This window comes from Danio rerio, chromosome 25 (assembly GCF_049306965.1).
Source record: "Danio rerio strain Tuebingen ecotype United States chromosome 25, GRCz12tu, whole genome shotgun sequence".
NCBI lineage: Eukaryota > Metazoa > Chordata > Actinopteri > Cypriniformes > Danionidae > Danio > Danio rerio.
Genome location: NC_133200.1, coordinates 17,769,367 through 17,787,724, shown reverse-complemented (window position 1 = coordinate 17,787,724; position 18,358 = coordinate 17,769,367). Strand labels below are relative to the sequence as shown.

General features: G+C 35.0%; 2 protein-coding genes across 9 annotated transcripts in view; one reads left to right on the top strand and one right to left on the bottom strand.

Annotated features, from left to right (window-relative positions):
• The window catches only part of zgc:154077, a 59,070-nt gene that overhangs the window by 26,690 nt on the left and 14,022 nt on the right, over nt 1-18,358 (bottom strand). For all 5 annotated transcript variants that reach the window (XM_073942337.1, XM_073942339.1, XM_073942334.1 and 2 more), the window contains one exon: nt 17,725-17,963. The gene's annotated coding sequence lies outside the window, so the exon portion shown is untranslated. The remainder of the gene's footprint in view (nt 1-17,724; nt 17,964-18,358) is intronic.
• The window catches only part of dyrk4 (dual-specificity tyrosine-(Y)-phosphorylation regulated kinase 4), a 62,961-nt gene continuing 47,416 nt past the window's right edge, over nt 2,814-18,358 (top strand). For 2 of the 4 annotated variants that reach the window (XM_073943006.1, XM_068217517.2), the window contains exons 1-2: nt 2,814-3,417; nt 6,480-6,549. In XM_073943006.1, the coding sequence (XP_073799107.1) occupies nt 3,407-3,417; nt 6,480-6,549 (81 nt within the window). In that variant the 5' untranslated portion in view covers nt 2,814-3,406. Of the gene's footprint in view, nt 3,418-6,479; nt 6,550-17,889; nt 17,996-18,358 lie in introns of those variants that run through there. The other 2 variants (XM_068217518.2, XM_021470665.3) reach the window with 1 other exon arrangement.

Genomic DNA, 18,358 nt, shown 5'->3' with positions numbered 1-18,358 from the left:
AAGGTCAATATATATATATATATATATATATATATATATATATATATATATATATATATATATATATATATATATATAGGTCTGCAAATTCAAATTTTCCAGTTGTGCTTCATATTGTTTATGGAATTTATTACATTTGAATGTATGTATGTATGTATGTATAAATTAATAGGTAAATAAATACATTTAGGAAGAGAAAAATAAACAAAGTAATTAACAGATATAATATATTTTATTTAAATGTATTCTTAATTAACTTATTTTATCATTAAAATACAATATATCTGTTTACTAAGGGATATAATAAATACAATTTATTTTATTTCTATCGTTATATTTATTTATAAATAAATGCAATGAATAAATGAATAAAGTCTATAATAAATGTGTGTGTGTGTGTGTGTGTTTGTGTGTGTGTGTGTGTTTGTGTGTGTGTGTTTTTATACATTTATTATAGACTTTATTCATTTATTTATTTATTTATTCAAGCTAATGTTATGACAATGCAGTGGCGCAGTAGGTAGTGCTGTCGCCTCACAGCCTCACAGTAAGAAGGTCACTGGGTCGCTGATTCGAACTTCGGCTCAGTTGGCGTTTCTGTGTGGAGTTTATATGTTCTCCCTGCGTTCGCTCTGGTTTCCCCCACAGTCCAAAGACATGCGGTACAGGTGAATTGAGTAGGCTAAATAGTAGTGTATGAGTGTGTGTGTGTGTGTGTGTGTGTGTGTGTGTGTGTGTGTGTGTGTGTGTGTGTGTGTGTGTGTGTGTGTGTGTGTGTGTGTGTGTATGTTTCCCAGAGATGGGTTGCGGCTGGAAGGGCATCCGCTGCGTAAAAATGTGCTGGATAAGTTGGCGGTTCGTTCTGCTGTGGTGACCCTGGATTAAAGGGACTAAGCTGACAAGAAAATGAATAAATGAATGAATGAATGAATGAATGAAGCTATTGTTTTTATTTTTTAAAAATACTATAACCTATAATAATAACGTGCTGAGTGAAGTAGCTATTAAAAGTAACTTATTTTTATATTTTAAGCCTAACTTAATCTTAAAAAATGCAAACATATCACACACTTTTTACATTACTTTGCTTATAAAATAACTAATTATACACATTTAGTTACTTTATTTTTAATTAAAGTGACTTAAAAAGTTTTAACACACATTCACACATACAAAAATAATGTTTTTGTAGTTTGGTAAATATAAATTATGGTAAATATATAAACAATATAAATTAACTACAGTTTTGTTCTATATGGTAGTAGTAAACTCTGCTTACAATGGTAATTAATCTACCAAAAAAACATGGTTGCTAATTATTTATTTATTTTCATTTTCAATATGTTGTCCCATTCACACACATGTGTATATACAAAGGAAAAACAAATTGTCCCATTGCTTATGAAGGTTCGAATCTGACACCTATATGGTCCACTGAATACCTTCAGTGCAGCAACAGTCTGATAGTTTAGTATTTCATGTCCCTGTATCATTTAAGATGGGAGACACTTGTCATTGAAAAGAGGCATGAGGTGTGAATACAAGATTTGTTTTCTGTCACATAGTCAGCACCTCTATTAAAGATGCATGCTGTATCAGTTTCAGCTGGAGTGACACATTTATTGAGTTCTTTGTCTCTCAAAGCCTAAATCACACACGCTACTGTCTCTTTTCAAAACCTCAGGAAAATATGAGGACATTGTTACATCATCAGCATGTGGCCTACATGAGTTTACAAAAAAGCATGCATGACCAAATGTTCAAAGTCATGTGTAAAATATGATTTATTTGATGATCATTGAGATTATATTTGGTATGTCAGACATAAAAATCAAGAAAGAACGTTTGTTTTATGCGCTTTTTAAAGTTTTGTGACAAGATGTTGACACATTGACAATTAATAGCTCATTAATACATTTAATATAAAGTCTTTCATAAAGGCTTTTGATCGGTATTTATTAAAATTACATTTAAAAAAATTAAATTTAACGACAAAAAATATTTTTTAAATATGAAAAAAAATATACAATTTAACTGTGATTAATAATAAATTATATTTCTTATAAATAGAAGGCTATTGTAAATGAACTAAATTTTCGGTCATTTTTGCTGTATGTCTAACTTGGAGTTTTCCATTCGGCAATGTATAATGATTTTTTCCCCTTGAAAGATGTAATCTAGTAATTTTTGCTTTATTTACAGATTTAGGTATTTTTAAGCCGTTACTATTTAAAAATCCAAACACAGTACATAATTCTTATTTATGTATTTATTGCTGGTATTAACAATGTAGTAACAACAACAAAAAGAATACAAAGAAGAACAAGAATAAAATGTATAGGCCGAATAAACAAAATGGAATACAGAAGAGAGAGGGAAGACAAATAAACAAATCAGTGATGCGCAAACACACACACACTCACACACACACACACACACACACACACACACACACACACACACACACACACACACACACACACACACACATCTAGATTATTATAAATTAATCATTTATTTATTATTTATTATTACAGTCTTATCCATAAAGTCGATTGTTAAATGTACAGTTTTTCAGATTTGTTTTGTATTTCTATTTAATTATTATTATACATTTGTAACATTTGTCATGCCAGTATAGGATTATAGTCTATTTTTAATTATTTGTATTGATTTAATAATTTAAAAAATATATTATTTATCCTTTTTGTTGTTATTATTATTATTTATTAATTTTCTTTTCGGCTTAGTCCCTTTATTAATTAGGGGTTGCCCCAGCGGAATGAACCACCAACTTATCCAGCATATGTTTTACACAGCGTATGCCCTTCCAGCTGCAACCCATCACTGGGAAACACCCATTCACACTTATTCACACACATACACTATAGTCAATTTAGCTTATCCAATTTACCTATAGCGATTGTCTTTGGACTGTAGGGAAAACGTGGAGGAAACCCACGCCAACACGGAGAGAACATGCAAACTCCACACAGAAATGCCATCTGACCCAGCTGTGACTCGAACCAGCGACCCTCTTGCTGTTATAATAATATAAATGTACCAGTTAATTATAGCAATACTGTGCAAGTTGATTTTTTTGAAAGAAAGAGGAAATGTTGACTGAATGGTTATTGCACGCTGCATTCATATTTATCAATCAAAATCCAAAAATACATCACGTTTCATAATCACAGGAACGCCGTCGCCATGGTTACAGCGACTACCACAAAATGAAGGAGAGCTGCGTGGGATGCGCGCCCCCTGCCTGCCGCCCTCAGCCCTCAGCTTCAATTTGCGCGCGCCCGTTTTACTACAGCGCGCGCACTTCTCCATCAAACAGAGACTGATCTGTTGAACATGGATCAAGTGGATAAATGTTGGACACGCTATTAAAGGAGACGCTATGGACAAAAAGTAAGTTGACACACTCATGAGTTACAGTGTTGAAGTGTTGTTTAATCAGGCCTATTTGTTTCACCTGTTGTTTGTATATGTTTAAATTTGTATTAAAGAGATCAACGTTATGAAAAAGCAAACAAGAATATCTGAAGGCGGTTGTACATTATGTGATGTACAAAGCGTGAAATTGACAAATCTCTGGAGGAAGTCATGTGCAGTCTATGTAAATAAATACGTTCTTAGCCAGTTGGGGTCACTAGTAGATTACAGTACAGCTTCCAGCACTGTTGACTGGCAGTAAATTCTATCAACTATAAATATACTGTAGAAAATATAATGTGTAGAGAAAAAGTAGAATAAATATACACAATATCAGTAATAAGATGTGAAGTTGTATTATTTTAAATGCTAATTTGATGCTTAACCCTTTAACTGCGTGCTCTACCAAATGGTTGACGATATTGTGACTGTTTTAAATAGTGGTTTGCACTACACAGCATTGTTGGTTTACAAAAAAATAAACAAACATAATCATGTTGCACCACTACACATGATTTAGGTTTTATTGTAATAAAAACATGTTAAATGAGAATCTGAAATATTGTATGGCATACTTAAAAAAATAAAGATGATTTAGTATTCAAAATGTTTTATTTTGATTATGTTTTTAAATAAATTGGTCTTAATTTTCTTATCTTAGGATTTTTCAATATGTATTAATTATGGTACTTTTACCATAAACTGACATAACCACTGGGTAGAGGCTAATATTTTAGAAAGGATGTGAAAAAATGCATTGAGTGTGTTAACTAGCAACAGTAGGAGTAATCCAAACAATTTTTTCTTGGTGAGGGAGTTAAGCAACATTTTTATTATGTTTTATTAACAGCTTGTTGTTGTTGTTGTTGTTGTTGTTGTTGTTGTTGTTGTTGTTGTTGTTTTTAGTAAGCAATTCCATGCAAATGTCAACTTTGCTATAAAAAATACTTTTTTAGCAAAATAGACAAACCCTTACTAAGTTTTTTTTGTCTAGACTGTATCTTACAGGACTGTAAAAATTCTCAAAAATGTCTCGGTCAATGTTCTCAAACAATAATATTTGATTTACCAAAATCACACAAGTTTCACATCTTTCACATCCACAACGGAGCCTTTTTTTCCATCATAAATACAAAAATGAATAATAAATAAAATCAATCATTTTTGTTCTATAGAGAGCCAACTCTATCCTTTTGATCAGTGTTGTTTCTTTTGGGTTGTGCAGTTTAATTTACAGAATTTCTATATGCGGTATACTGCAAACATGCAGACTTTTTGGTCACATCCATAAACATCCATGTTTATTTACCTTTAAAGTCTAAAAAATGTTTACAGATTGATATTTTTCTGATCCCATAAGCTTAGTTGTTTTGTAAAATATAAACAGATGTTTCAATATAATGTTAACATATATTTTATTTATGTTTTGAGTTTTTACTGCAAATGTCACATGCATAATGGCATAATGCTGGAATTGCTCTATTATTATTATTATAATTTTAATAATAATAATTATTATTATTTCAATTGTACAAAACTTTTGGTTTTGGAATTTATTTATTTCTTTGTTTGCATATATAAATGCCGTTCATAAAAATGAACCTTAATTTAGATATAGTGTCTACCCTAGTATAATAACTTTTTGAAACAATAATCCAAGATATTCATAAGGTATATCTATGTAAAAAGGAGACAACATACTGTATAATCTGATCTGTACTTTATACTGTATAAAAATATAAAGATTATACTAAATTGTATTGTATTTTAAATGATTAAAAACTTATTGCTGTGGGGATAGAGTTATGACAATCAGAATTCATTTGTATTTTGATGTGATTTGTGGTCCTTAAATAGAGTCTACTAATATGTCATTCATCCATTTTATAAACCCGGGGTGTCCAAACTTGGTTCTGGAGGGCCGGTGTCCTGCATAGTTTAGCTCCAACTTCCTTCAACATACCTGTCTGGAAGTTTCTAGTGTAGTGTTTCTCAACCACGTTTTTGGAGGACCACCAGCACTGCATGTTTTGCATGTCTCCTTTGTCTGACACACCCATTACAGGTCTTTCAGTCTCTGCTAATGAGCCGACGATCTCAATCAGGTGTGTCTGGTCAAAGAGGCATGAAAAATGTGCAAAACTGGTGGTCCTCCAGTCACGTGGTTGAGAAACATTGTTCTAGAATACCTACAAAGAGCTTGATAAGCTGGTCCAGGTGTGTTTAGTTGTGGTCTAAACTAAAATATGCAGGACACCGGCCATTTAGGATTGAGTTTGGACAACCCTGGTATAAACTATTCTGTAAATCATGGTAAAATATCTGATACTATTTTTAAAATATCTGTCATTATTTTTGCACACATATTAAAATTAAACAGGACACATTCTGATCTATAAAAGTTGTATAATGCATAAAATTCTCAGTTTCCTTTTTTCCCAAATGTTTCTTTTTCTTTTAGCATAAAATCACAAAGAAGGCTCCATGTTGTAGACCAGTGTTTCTCAACCACGCTCCTAGAAGTCCACCAGAACTGCATGTTTTGGATGTCTCCTTTTACTGTTACACCTATAACAGGTTTTCAGTCTCTGCTAATGCGCTGATGATCTCAATCAATTGTGTTTGGTTAAGGAGACATGGAAAATGTGCAAAGCTGGTGGTCCTCCAGGAACATGGTTGAGAAACAGTTGTAGACATCACCATTCCAACATTTCAATTTTAAAAGACTTAAGAATTGTTGTGTGGAATCATCATGAATCACCACCACCACCACCACCATTAAAAGAAAACATTTGTTATTCTGACCAACAGTCAATTAATTATTAGTTGCTCTAAATTACAACATTATTATTTATCAGACCTTCATTACACTAAAACCCATACCTAATAAATCTATAGCAACAAAGAGTGTTCCATTTCATCCATAGCTGCATTCTGAATCCGATACTTTATATCATATCCAAGCATAATGGCCTTTATAAATATGTTCTATTAAACATAATTATAGCATTTGCTAAAACAGTTTTCTCTTTGAATAGAAAAGCTGCAAGGAAGAAGCTTGAGACGCTCAAAAAGGAGAAAAACATTAGCCTTCCTTTGGTGAAAAAGGTAGGTGCACTTTAATGCATTTTCCAAAACAATGAGTCATAACATGCAGCAATACGCGCACAAAAATAAACCCATTTCAGAAACTTCTTTTTAGTGGTTCAAATAAAGTCTCCTACCATGGCGTATATAGTTAAAATCAGAATTATTAGCCCCCCGTTTATTTTCCCCAATTTCTGTTTGATGGATTTTTTTTTTTTACATTTCTAAACAATAGTTTTAAAAACTTCTTTCTAGTAACTGATTTGTTTTATTTTTATCTTCAAGATAGGATTCAGCTTCAAGTGTAATTTAAAAGCTTTAACTAGTTTAATTAGGCAAATTAGGGTAATTAGGCAAGTCATTGTACACTCACTGGCCACTTTATTAGGTATACCTTACTAGTACCAGGTTAAACCCCCTTTTGCCTTCAGAACTACTTTAATCCTTTGTGGCATAGATTCAACAAGGTACTGGAAAAATTCCTCAGAGATTTTGGTCCATATTGACATGATAGCATCACGCAGTTGCTGCCGATTTGTCGGCTGCATATCCATGATGCAAATCTCTTGTTCCACCACATCTCAAAGGTTAGATTGAGATCTGGTGACTGTGAAGGCCATTAGAGTACAGTGAACTCATTGTTATATTCAAGAAACCAGTCTAAGAGGATTGACACTTTATAAAATGAAACTATTCATCAGAAGATGCGTACACTGTGGTCATAAAGGATGAAGATTGTCAGCAACAATACTCAGGTAGGCTGTGGCATTGACACAATGTTTTTGCGCCCACAGAACTGCCACTCACTGTATATGTTCTCTATTTTGGACCATTCTGTGTAAACCCTAGAGATGGTTGTGCATGCAAATCCCAGTAGATCCCCAGTATCTGAAATACTCGGACCAGCCCGTCTGGCACCAACAACCATACTACAGTTAAAGTCACTTAAATCCTGTTTCCTCCCCGTTTTGATGCTCGGTTTGAACTGCAGCAGATCGTCTTGTCCGTGTCTACATGGCTGAATGCATTGAGTTGCTGCCATGTGATTGGCTGATTAGAAATTTGTGTTAATCAGCAGTTGGACAGGTGTACTTTATAAAGTGGCCAGTGAGTGTATAACAAGGGTTTGTTAAGAAGATATTGCGTAAGGAGCTATTAATATTGCTTATAAAATGGTTTTAAAAATATATATATAATTTCTAGCCGAAAAAAACAAATAAGACTTTCTTCTCCAAAAGAGAAAATATTATCGGAAATACTGTGAGAAATTCCCTGCTGTGTTGATCATCATTTGGAAAATATAGAAAAAAAAAAACAAAGAAAATCAGAGGAGGGCTAATAATTTTGACTTCAGCTGTATGAATTAAGTACCATGGTCTCAAAAAACAATTAATATATTTAGGGAATTTTGTTGGTCCAGTTATTGACGAGGGAGTGTTCATAAAGAAGATATTTTCATATATTATTATTATTAATATTTTATTTATTGGCAATGACTTTCTTAGCCCAGCATCCTGTGGGGTTTGGATTTCTGATCCAATGGCAAACTCATAAACCGGCTATGAAACTGTGTGTGCCCTATTACAACCTCCTGTGGATCTGTTTTGAGAATACTGCCATTAATTTTATTTAATGATGACAGTTTGGTGACATTTGTCCCCGGATCATTGCGCTGTACCTGTAAAACATGGACACAGAGAGTAATGTACAGAGCGTAACATACGTCTGTTACCAAATACAACTGCAAGATCAGCACTGCCATTTTTATTTAAAGGGATGGTTCATCAAAAAGTAACCATTTTGTCATCATTTATGCATCAAATTAACTGATGAAAGATGCAGGTAATCAATTTTATTTATTTATTTATTTATTTTTTTTTTGGGGGGGGGGGGTACTTTAACTTTTAACTCAACTTAATCAATTTGTGTTGGGACAACATGAAGTAATCATGTGGAAGCCTGCATTTTAGTGTACTGAACTGAATATACTGAATACACTGTAAAAAGTCCTAGGTTTCACACAATCAATTTGTGTTGAGACAACATGAAGAAATTAAGTTATTAGTTTTTACAAATTTAAGTTGATTCAACATAAAATAATGAAGCTTTCCCGAAAAAAATAAAAATAAAAATTGTCTTGTTTCAGCTCATTTTAAATAAGTAACTTGAATTTTTTTTTTTTAATGTATGGCATAATGTATTTAAACAGGCATCAGAATTATGCAAATAATTACAGGGAAAGAGGTACATCTTTATTCATTGGTGTTGCCAGATCTTGTTAGAAAAAAAGAGCAAATAAGGATAAGCCCATAATAAACCTAAAACTCAAACACACAAAAAAGTGAATTAAAAATGTAAAGAAAATGTATTAAAACACACACTTTTAAAGACTACTAAAAATTACAACAACTCAATCAAATTACTAAAATTTCAAGTGAACCAGAAGTTCCTGCAGACTTTTATGGATGTACAATGACGTATCTCATACTGCTTTATTTTTGCATTTCATCCTGTTAGCCTCAAGCTGACATCATGAGAAAAGGACTGTCATTCTAGAGCAGAAGCAAATGGACAGATTTTGACTGAAGATTACCTAAAAAAAAAAAAAAAAAAGAAAATATATATATATATATATATATATATATATATATATATATATATATATATATATATATATATATATATATATATATATATATTCATTAACAATGAATGGATTACTTGTTCATCTAAACTAAAAAATAACATTGTGCCCTGGCAAATTAGTAATTGTAAATTTTGATTTCATACAAGCTTTAACTTTGTTCATAAGTATTTTAAAATTATAATTTAAACTAATCATTTTAAAAAATTAATCTGCAATACTAATTTTTCTTATTAAATATCCATTTTATATCATTCCACTGTGATATTTATGGTTTCTGCACTGTAAAAAAATCCTGGTTGCTTTAAATTTTTATGCTGAATCAAATGAACTTATATTATGTTAAACTGACTTAAAACAGCTTGCATAACTTAGTTTAATAAGTTACAATGACCTAAAACCTGACATATAATGTCAGGACTAATTGATCATAAAAGTTTAAACAGTGTGGTTTGGTAATGCGGTGGTGAAGACGCAGTGTTTAAGCTCAATATTATTACATGTAATTTCTTCACAATACACTCCATTTCACCAGTATATCCAATTCCACATACCACTCTTTTTTATTCAAAGTACACGTCTTTTAACTCTCCACTTAAAATTAGCAAATATACAAGGTCAAGTAACAAACAGCAGGCTCAAGTTCAACATGCTCATTCTTGTCAAGAAAGCATGGTGGATAATAAACTGACTATAATATTTGTATCATTTTATTATCATAAATTATGGTTTTGAAATGGGGTGCATGGTGGCTCGGTGGTTAGCACTGTTGCCTCACAGCAGGAAGGTCGCTGGTTCGAGTGCTGGCTGGGCCAGTTGGCATTTATGTGTGGAGTTTGCATGTTCTCCTGGTGTTGGTGTGGGTTTTCTTCGGGTGCTCCGGTTTCCCTTACAGTCCAAAGATATGGATTATAGGAGAATTAGGTAAGCTAAATTGCTGTGGTGACCTCTGAAATAGAGACTAAGCCAAAGGAAAATGAATAAATGAATGTTTTAAAATGTGTACATTTTAAAATTAAAGGTTCCAGTGCTATTTTGGCTATTTTTGTTTGCCCAAAGAACTTTTCAGTCATTAGTTCTTAAAAGAAAAATGTAGTTCCTACTGTAAAGAACATTTGAATAATCTAATGAAACTTTTGTTCACTAAATAATCTTTTATGGAAAGTTCTATGGATTTTAAAGGTTTTGGACAGAACCAGAGATGCTAATGAAGACTTAATTAATGATCTATTTTGGAATAGAAAAAACTTGGGGGGAAAAACAATCCTTTATTCCTTATCCTTCTGAATACATTCTCATCTTGAGTGACTGTTGCTTTCTTTGCATACTGTGTGAAGGGAATCAGGCAATGCATTGCTTAACATTAGTCATGGATTTACTGATTTAATGTGTCTGAAAAATAAGTGTTACAAGATGATGTGCATCTTAGCTTCCATTGTAAACAATCGCCTAATGGCGGATCACATGAATCCGTCAGCTGGTGGAAAAATAGGCACATTTCTTTTAGCGAAGACGCTCGTTTTAATCAGAGTGAGAAGCAGTAAAGACCTTGAGGCAAGTCTCTGAGAGAAAGCCCACTTCTGCTCAACAAGTCACACTGCCATGGAAACAGCTTGCCGCTTTGGACTGGTGCTGGGTTCAATTCTTCTAGTGGAGGTGTTGTGTTCCCACCATTCCTTTGACTGCGGGTGAGATTTACTGAATGTGGTGCGGTGCTATCCTTAGCTCCAGTTTGTGTGAGGAACATACCGTCCATCTGCACTTACTGCTACATGTTTTCTAATTTAAGCATGGGAAGATTTGTGTTGCACTGTTAATAAAAGAAATCAGTATTGCACATATTGTACGATTCTGCATTTATAGAGCGGAAATTGGACTTCGAGAACACTTTATTAACGCTTGATTTATTTTTAAATCATTAAATGTTTGTGGCTGGAAGGGCATCCACCACATAAAAAAATCATATGCCAGAGTAATTGGTGGTTCATTCTGCTGTGGAGTACCCTGAATAATCAGGGAATTGTAGTTGTGGCTATACGATACTAGCAGAACAGCCTTAAAGGCATAGTTACAATACACTCATTTTCCTTAGGCTTAATCCCTTATTTATCAGGGGTTGCTACAGTGGAATGAACCACCAACTATTCCAGCATGTGTTTTACGCAGCAAATGCCCTTCCAGTACAAGGAAACCATATCAATACAATATTTATTTTTTAAAGTACATTTAAAAACTGAAGCTGACCAAGTTGCGGTACATAGAAGTACTAAAGACAAAATAAGTAAAACTTTTACTTGATTTAGCTGAACAAGCCTGTATATACATTGTAAATATAGAATAGTTTATTTTTCTTTATTGTTATTTTGTCACTTTCACCTGTTTTTCTGGATTTTTGTTTTCACTTTGTGTAAATAAATCACTCTTCACTTTCACCAGCGGCTTCTGTGACACTTTTTTGCCTCCATCCACCCGGTCAATCGTAACAGGCGGGATGTTGTAACTATGTGCTGTGGGAACTTTTAATGCTTCTCCACATCGACTTGCAACTTCCAGTCAGGGGCTGAGTGGAGGAGGTTTGATCTCTTTCTTTGCAGTTGGCAGGGTTCCTCCCCAGCTTTCACAAAGTCAATCCTCCTTTTTGATGTAAAATGGTACTTCCCAGAGATGATGGCATTGCATATGTTTTTTGCCACCGCTTTTAGCACTTGGTCATGCCGCCAACTGTAGCACCCTTCCACAAGGGCCTTTGGACTGCTGCTCATTAGGTGTTGCAATGATCCCCTATCAGAGCATAACAGGTATGCTGGAGTCTCAATCTTGCCCCAACAATGGAGGTTGGCTAGACTTTGTGGTGTATTGTACACAGCCCAGATGAGGAATCGAACATGCTGGATATATCTATCTCTGTAAATAAATACAATTTATATTCATATATTACAAACTAAAATGCATTTGAGTCAAATATTCATTCATTTTCTTGTCGGCTTAGTCCCTTTATTAATCCGGGGTCGCCACAGGGGAATGAACCGCCAACTTATTTAGCAAGTTTTTACACAGCGGATGCCCTTCCAGCCGCAACCCATCTCTGGGAAACATCCACACACACATTCACACACACTACGGACAATTTAGCCTACCCAACTCACCTGTACCGCATGTCTTTGGACTGTGGGGGAAACTGGAGCACCTGGAGGAAACCCACGCAAACGCAGGGAGAACATGCAAACTCCACACAGAAACGCCAACTGAGCCGAGGTTCGAACCAACGAACCATCTACCTTCTTGCAGTGAGGCGACAGCACTACCTACTGCGCCACTGCCTCGCCCCTAGAACAATTATCTGAAGTGCAAAGAAAAACATATACAGTAAAATGTGCAGAGCATTGGAATTGAGAACCATGCAGTTTGCCAGATCCTTACTTTGTTCAGTGCTGAGTCCATGAGCAATTCTAGTTGCAGTGTTGAACTAACACTCCCCTGAAATTCTCTGCCTTATATTGTCCACTCATGCGTTTGTCTTTTGAGGATGACCAGTATTATTTTAATGGTACATTGAAAAAAGACCATTTAAAAAAAAAAAACATTTGTTAGCCGATTTACAGGAAAACCTTTTAAAACCAGTGCAATGCAATGCAAAAACATATTCCGTTGGCACGAAATTTTATGCACAAGACTCTTGTCAAAAATGTCTGCCTAAAGCATTATGTGCAAAAGCACTTTCTGGTAAACAGAACTTACAGTAGGTTAGTTAAGGTCTCTAGCAAGCTAACTGGATCTTGTTAACCAGCCTAACCTTGACCCTTTACGATTGCTCTGGATCACTTCAGGGTTAAGTGCTTTGCTTAAGGGCACAAAGGTGAAAGTTTTCGACTCAATCCTTGTGTTTATCTATTTACCAGCTCTGTGGTGTAGTCTCCAGTGCACAATCTTAGCTACTGTTCTGTGTATCTTCAGAAAACAGTTTAAACAAACAGAATAAAATTATATTTAGTATTGCATGTGAATTGCAGACTTTTTCTTCAATGCACTAATAGCAAGTTTAAAACAGCAAGACTGTTCAATCAATCTCTAGTCTCACATGGTATATGATGACTGATTTGGATTTGGTGTCTGATGAAGTACGTCTTGGCAAGCCCTAGACCTCCAGCCGAGTGTGTTGATGATATAGCCATTATCAAGATGAACTCTTCACCTGATAATGTTTCTTATGGGAGCTTGCAGCTCTCCTGATGACATTAGATAGTCCAGATTAAACTCGGTAATTCAACCTACACACCTGATTTACATGACAGGACCAGGCAGTGTTTACATACTCACGCTAGCATTGTTTAGTGTGTAGGGCCATATCTGTCTTTAAACCATTATGCTCATTTAAAATTTTAGAATTTGGTCTAGGTCTCAATGCTCTATTTTTAGATGTGGTATCTCTAGAAAATACTTTAAATAACAGTGTGTGCTCATTGGACTTTCAGCCACTGTTTGTTATGATTGATACAAGACAGGATGGATCCTATGTGATTGGCTAATTAGAAAATTGCATTAACAAGCAGTCGGACAGGTTTACCTTATTAAGTGTGCGGTGTATTAAGTGTATTTTGCCCAAGCCATCAACTTGACATTATCAAAAAAGGACAGCCATTATAGAGGGGAAGCAAATGGTCAGATTTTGACTGAAGATTAACAAAACCATTTTTCCCAGTGGGTTAACTTGCACTGATTAATTGTTCAATTTAAGACAAACAATGTGCGCTAGTAAAATAAACCTTTCGAATGTCTCGATTTCTTGCTGTCACGATCCAGACTGATTTCACAAGAAAACTTAAGTATTTTACGTTTTGTCAGTTTAGTGGCTAATTCGTACGAATTCTTACAAGTTCAGTTGTATTAAAATGTACAATTTAAAAAAGGAGGTGTGGCACACAACCCTGCCTCTAAACCCAACCATCATTGGGTGATAAGCAATACGTACTAAATTGTACGAATTAGGATGTACGAATTCAAACGAATTAGCCACTAAATCAAAAAGTTACGAATAGCCATAAGATTGCGTTGCACGATCACCAGCTCTTGCAGATTGATAGAGAACACTCACTGTCATCCAAACTACACATCTGCCACCAAACTGGACTACATATCCCGTCATGCACCTCACACACACCAGTTGCAGATCACTACTGATTGCAAACACAAAGCTGAAGCTTTCACACATACTTTGCTGAGTCTTATAAACGGTTTTCTTTGTTTAACTTGCTGTGTTTTTACCCTGTGCTGTGTTTATTGTTTACTTTGTTTTACTGTCTGTCCCGATCTTTTTGACCTTGCTTTGGATTACCTATGCTCCTGTCTGTCCCTGTTTTGACCTTTGTCTACCTGGCAAATCTCTTAATAAACTGTATTTGGGTTCTCACCTCTGTTGCCTACCCAACTCGTTAGACAGGCAGACTTTGTGTTGTGCGGTGACATAGCTATACCATAGTAATTATGGCACTGCAATAATGGTACGTAAGTTGAGTTTAATTTAATAAATTACTAAAGAGCAATGACCGAATGTCTTTTTAAAATGTTTGGTTTGTGTTTAGTTAACACACAAATTGTAAAATTTCACCCCTACCCACTTTTCCAAGCCAACACAATGTGATAATTCACCTTCATGAATTATTGACAGACAGTTTATTAATGAATGTTTTTTGGCATCAACTGGTGCCCCCTGGAACATCCCTAACTATGTAAATGGCATGCCAGCAGCCTATCTATTCTTTTGTCCACCTGTCTGTAGTGTTGTTGTGCATATGAGGTACTGTAACAGTACAGTAGGTTGCCCTGTCTTTGACCAGTGTCTGTTATCTCTTCAATTGTTTCAGTGGGCTAATAATACCCCCTTGGCTTACAGTAGACACATCTTTGTGGACAGCTGGGTTGCCCCTTCAACCTAACAAGGCATAATTGGATTGGTTGGGGATTTAGTGATTCAAGAGTCTCTTAATGAGGCTTTATCTCAGTTAGAGTAAACTCCAGCAGTGTTGACACTCAATTTCTCAAATTATAACAGCACAAAACAAATACTGTTCATGTTGTCCAACAATATGTAATACAAGGAATGTTATTACGCAACAGACTGTTACTCGATCTTTATTCTTGTCGATGCCTCATCTAATCCATCAGATTGTGATCATCAGAGACGTGTTTATAAACAAATATTGGAGTTACATCATCATATGGAGGTGATTATGATATAATGGGATCGTCTGTTCTACTACACTGGTGACGGAGATGTTGTCACGCAGACAGAGTTGATTAATCGCATGTTGATTAAGTCTTGAGATGTGTCATCATGACCATAAGCTGTCACAGAGGTGCGTCTTTTTCCAAACGTGTGTATTTCCATGTGATGTGATGTAGGGATATGTTAGATAAGGGAGCTCAGATCATTTGATGATATGATGGGATGAAAATTTGACAGGTTGGATTAGTTATGTCATCAACTAAATGGCGTTGATTTAATGTGGTTTTAAAAAGAGCTGTGTTTGGTTAATGCAGGTCTGTTAATAGTTGTTCTAAACAGCATCATTTCGAACAAACCGAACTGGCCTTGAATATGTGGCCAGGAACAGACTGTTTCTGAAGATTTTGTGCCGTTTCTCTGACAAAGGAAGATCACCTTGTCTTCTGAATGATGTCACGTGCAGTCTCCAAGTGCCACAGTCAACAGTTCCCCAGAATATTCAGCTTTTATGTTTTTTTGTAGTTATACAACCTTCAAAAAAAATCACATAATTTAAATTTGGCATTGAATTCCCATTTTATAGAAGTTAATAAGATTCTTTAGGGTCTTCATAAAAGTCTGTAACTTATTTATTTTTTTCAATGGTAGTGTAAATAAACACCTCAGTCAACAGTTAGCCATTTCGTCTTATGTCTCTATGCTAATTAGCTGCTGCTCACCTCACTCATCTCTGAGGCCGAATGAGGAATGACTGTGGCATCCTACCGATACATTCTTAAACAGCTAAACTAGAGTAACCAACTTAACTGACAAGTCGAAGCAGGCACAGAATGGCAACTTGACGTCAGATTGACGTTGTACCACAATGACGTTGCATTGTGTTTGGAAATGAAAATCGAGTTGACGTCAGAACCCACATTCTCACCCTGTTATTTACTTGTTTATTTTATTTTTTGCATTCTGTTTTTGTCTTACCTGCTTTCTGGAACTGTCCTGCACCGGACTCAAACCATGTTGTCATGGTCAAGTCCTCTTAATGTCTCAAGTTCACTGACATACATGGCAAGATAACAGGACAAACCCGTCCATACAGAGATAAGCGGTCAGCTAGTAAACACAAAAAGAAACGGTATCATACCGCCCTGTAGCATTCATTTTGAAAATGAAATGCAGCCATACGAACTTCTGGCTACGTAATTTGTGATCTCCAGAAACATATATAGGGCTACGTTTTCAGAATGAGCCTATGTTGAAATATCAACGTCTAATGATGTTACAGCTTGACATTGTGCAGATGTTATCACTTTGACGTCTATCAAATGTTGGATTTTGGTTGCCAAACCTGAAGAATAAATGTCAGTATTTGACGTCAATATGACGTTGGTTTAAGATGTTGGCTCAACGTTGGATTTTGGTCACTTTCCAACACAACCCAAAATCTACCAAATATCGACATTATCGATATTGAACGTCAAAATAACGTTGTCCTTAGACGCTGGCTAGAGATTGAATTATATTCACCTGACATCACAAACTAAATATAACTAATATTAATGTCTTATGAAATTGTGTGCCTGCTAGGGTTTTTGAAGCTTTTACCACATTATAATAACAAAATATAAGATAGCCTCTAGGTCGTCTTCCACGTGTTTAATCGTTGCATTTAATTTATCATTTTTTTGACAATGCAGCCCACCATTATCAATGTAAAATGTTTTTAAACAAACATTTAAACATATTAAAAGTGGCAAATGCTCAGCTGGACAGTGTGAACACCACATCACCACAATGAAAACACAGAGCTTAGCTCATGAATTAATTATATCTAAAATATTTCGGACAAATTATAGGTACAGCTACATGCTTTGAATGCAATTTTGATGCCAGTCTAGCTTTGGTTTGCCCAAAGTTGTAAGCAGTCCAACTTTTGCACACTATTTCTGGGACATTCCCTTTAAAATGTGTGTATATTAAAATATTATATTTTATCATAAAATGCATATAGTGCAAAACATTTATGTAACATTATAGTTTATTTAGTTACTTTTAAATCAAACTTACTACGAAGTACTGTGAAGATTTAGGTGTAAATAAGGTACTTATATTTACCTTTTAGCTTTTGCATCTTAGCCTAATGTCCCAGCGGTAGTATTTTTTATGAGAGTGCACATCCATGAAAATAAACAGTCTGCAATAAAATTGCCACCATGTTTATCTGAACGTGACTCTGACATTAAGCAATGCGTTTCTGAAGAGCACACGAATGTGAGCGCAATATAACTGAATCTGGCGGATGGTATAAGATGAGCAATTGGAGGCCGTACTGCACCTGCTTCCATCACTCAGTGCCTTTTCGTCAGGTTCCTTGCCTGTCTGGGCCAGATATGTCAGCGCCAGCCGCCAGGCTCACTAGCTAGAGCTCTACAGCACCCAAACAGCATCTTCACAGCCCACGCAGTAGCTGCTGTCCATACTAGGACTGGATTTGTTATTTAATTTGCTCCACGGATTCAGCAGAACAGTCTTCTCCTTCCTTGCCTAAGGTAAAAATGGGTCCGAGGGCAGAATCTGAAAGAGGTGAAGGAGAAAACAGAGAGAAGGTAAGACATTGAATAGAATGAGTAGGTTTGTGATGCTTTCAGATGGTTGTAATAAGGCTATGAGTTTTAAAACTATGGTAGATTGATACTGTATGGTAGTGAATGAAATAGTAAGAGTGTAAGTGGGTAGTGCGTCTATTATATGTGTAGCTCTTGGTTGTAGTGCCAGAATATCTGGACATTTACACCACACTAAACTTTTGGCTTTTTTAAAAAAAAAAAAAAACATAGGTAGTACTTATTTATTGTATTTCCAATTCAGTTTATCATATATAAATCCCTAATGCATGAAGGATTTTCTTTTTGCAATAACAAGACGGTCCCTTGCTTCTAGGGTATGAGGTTTCTCCCTTCTCTCAGGCA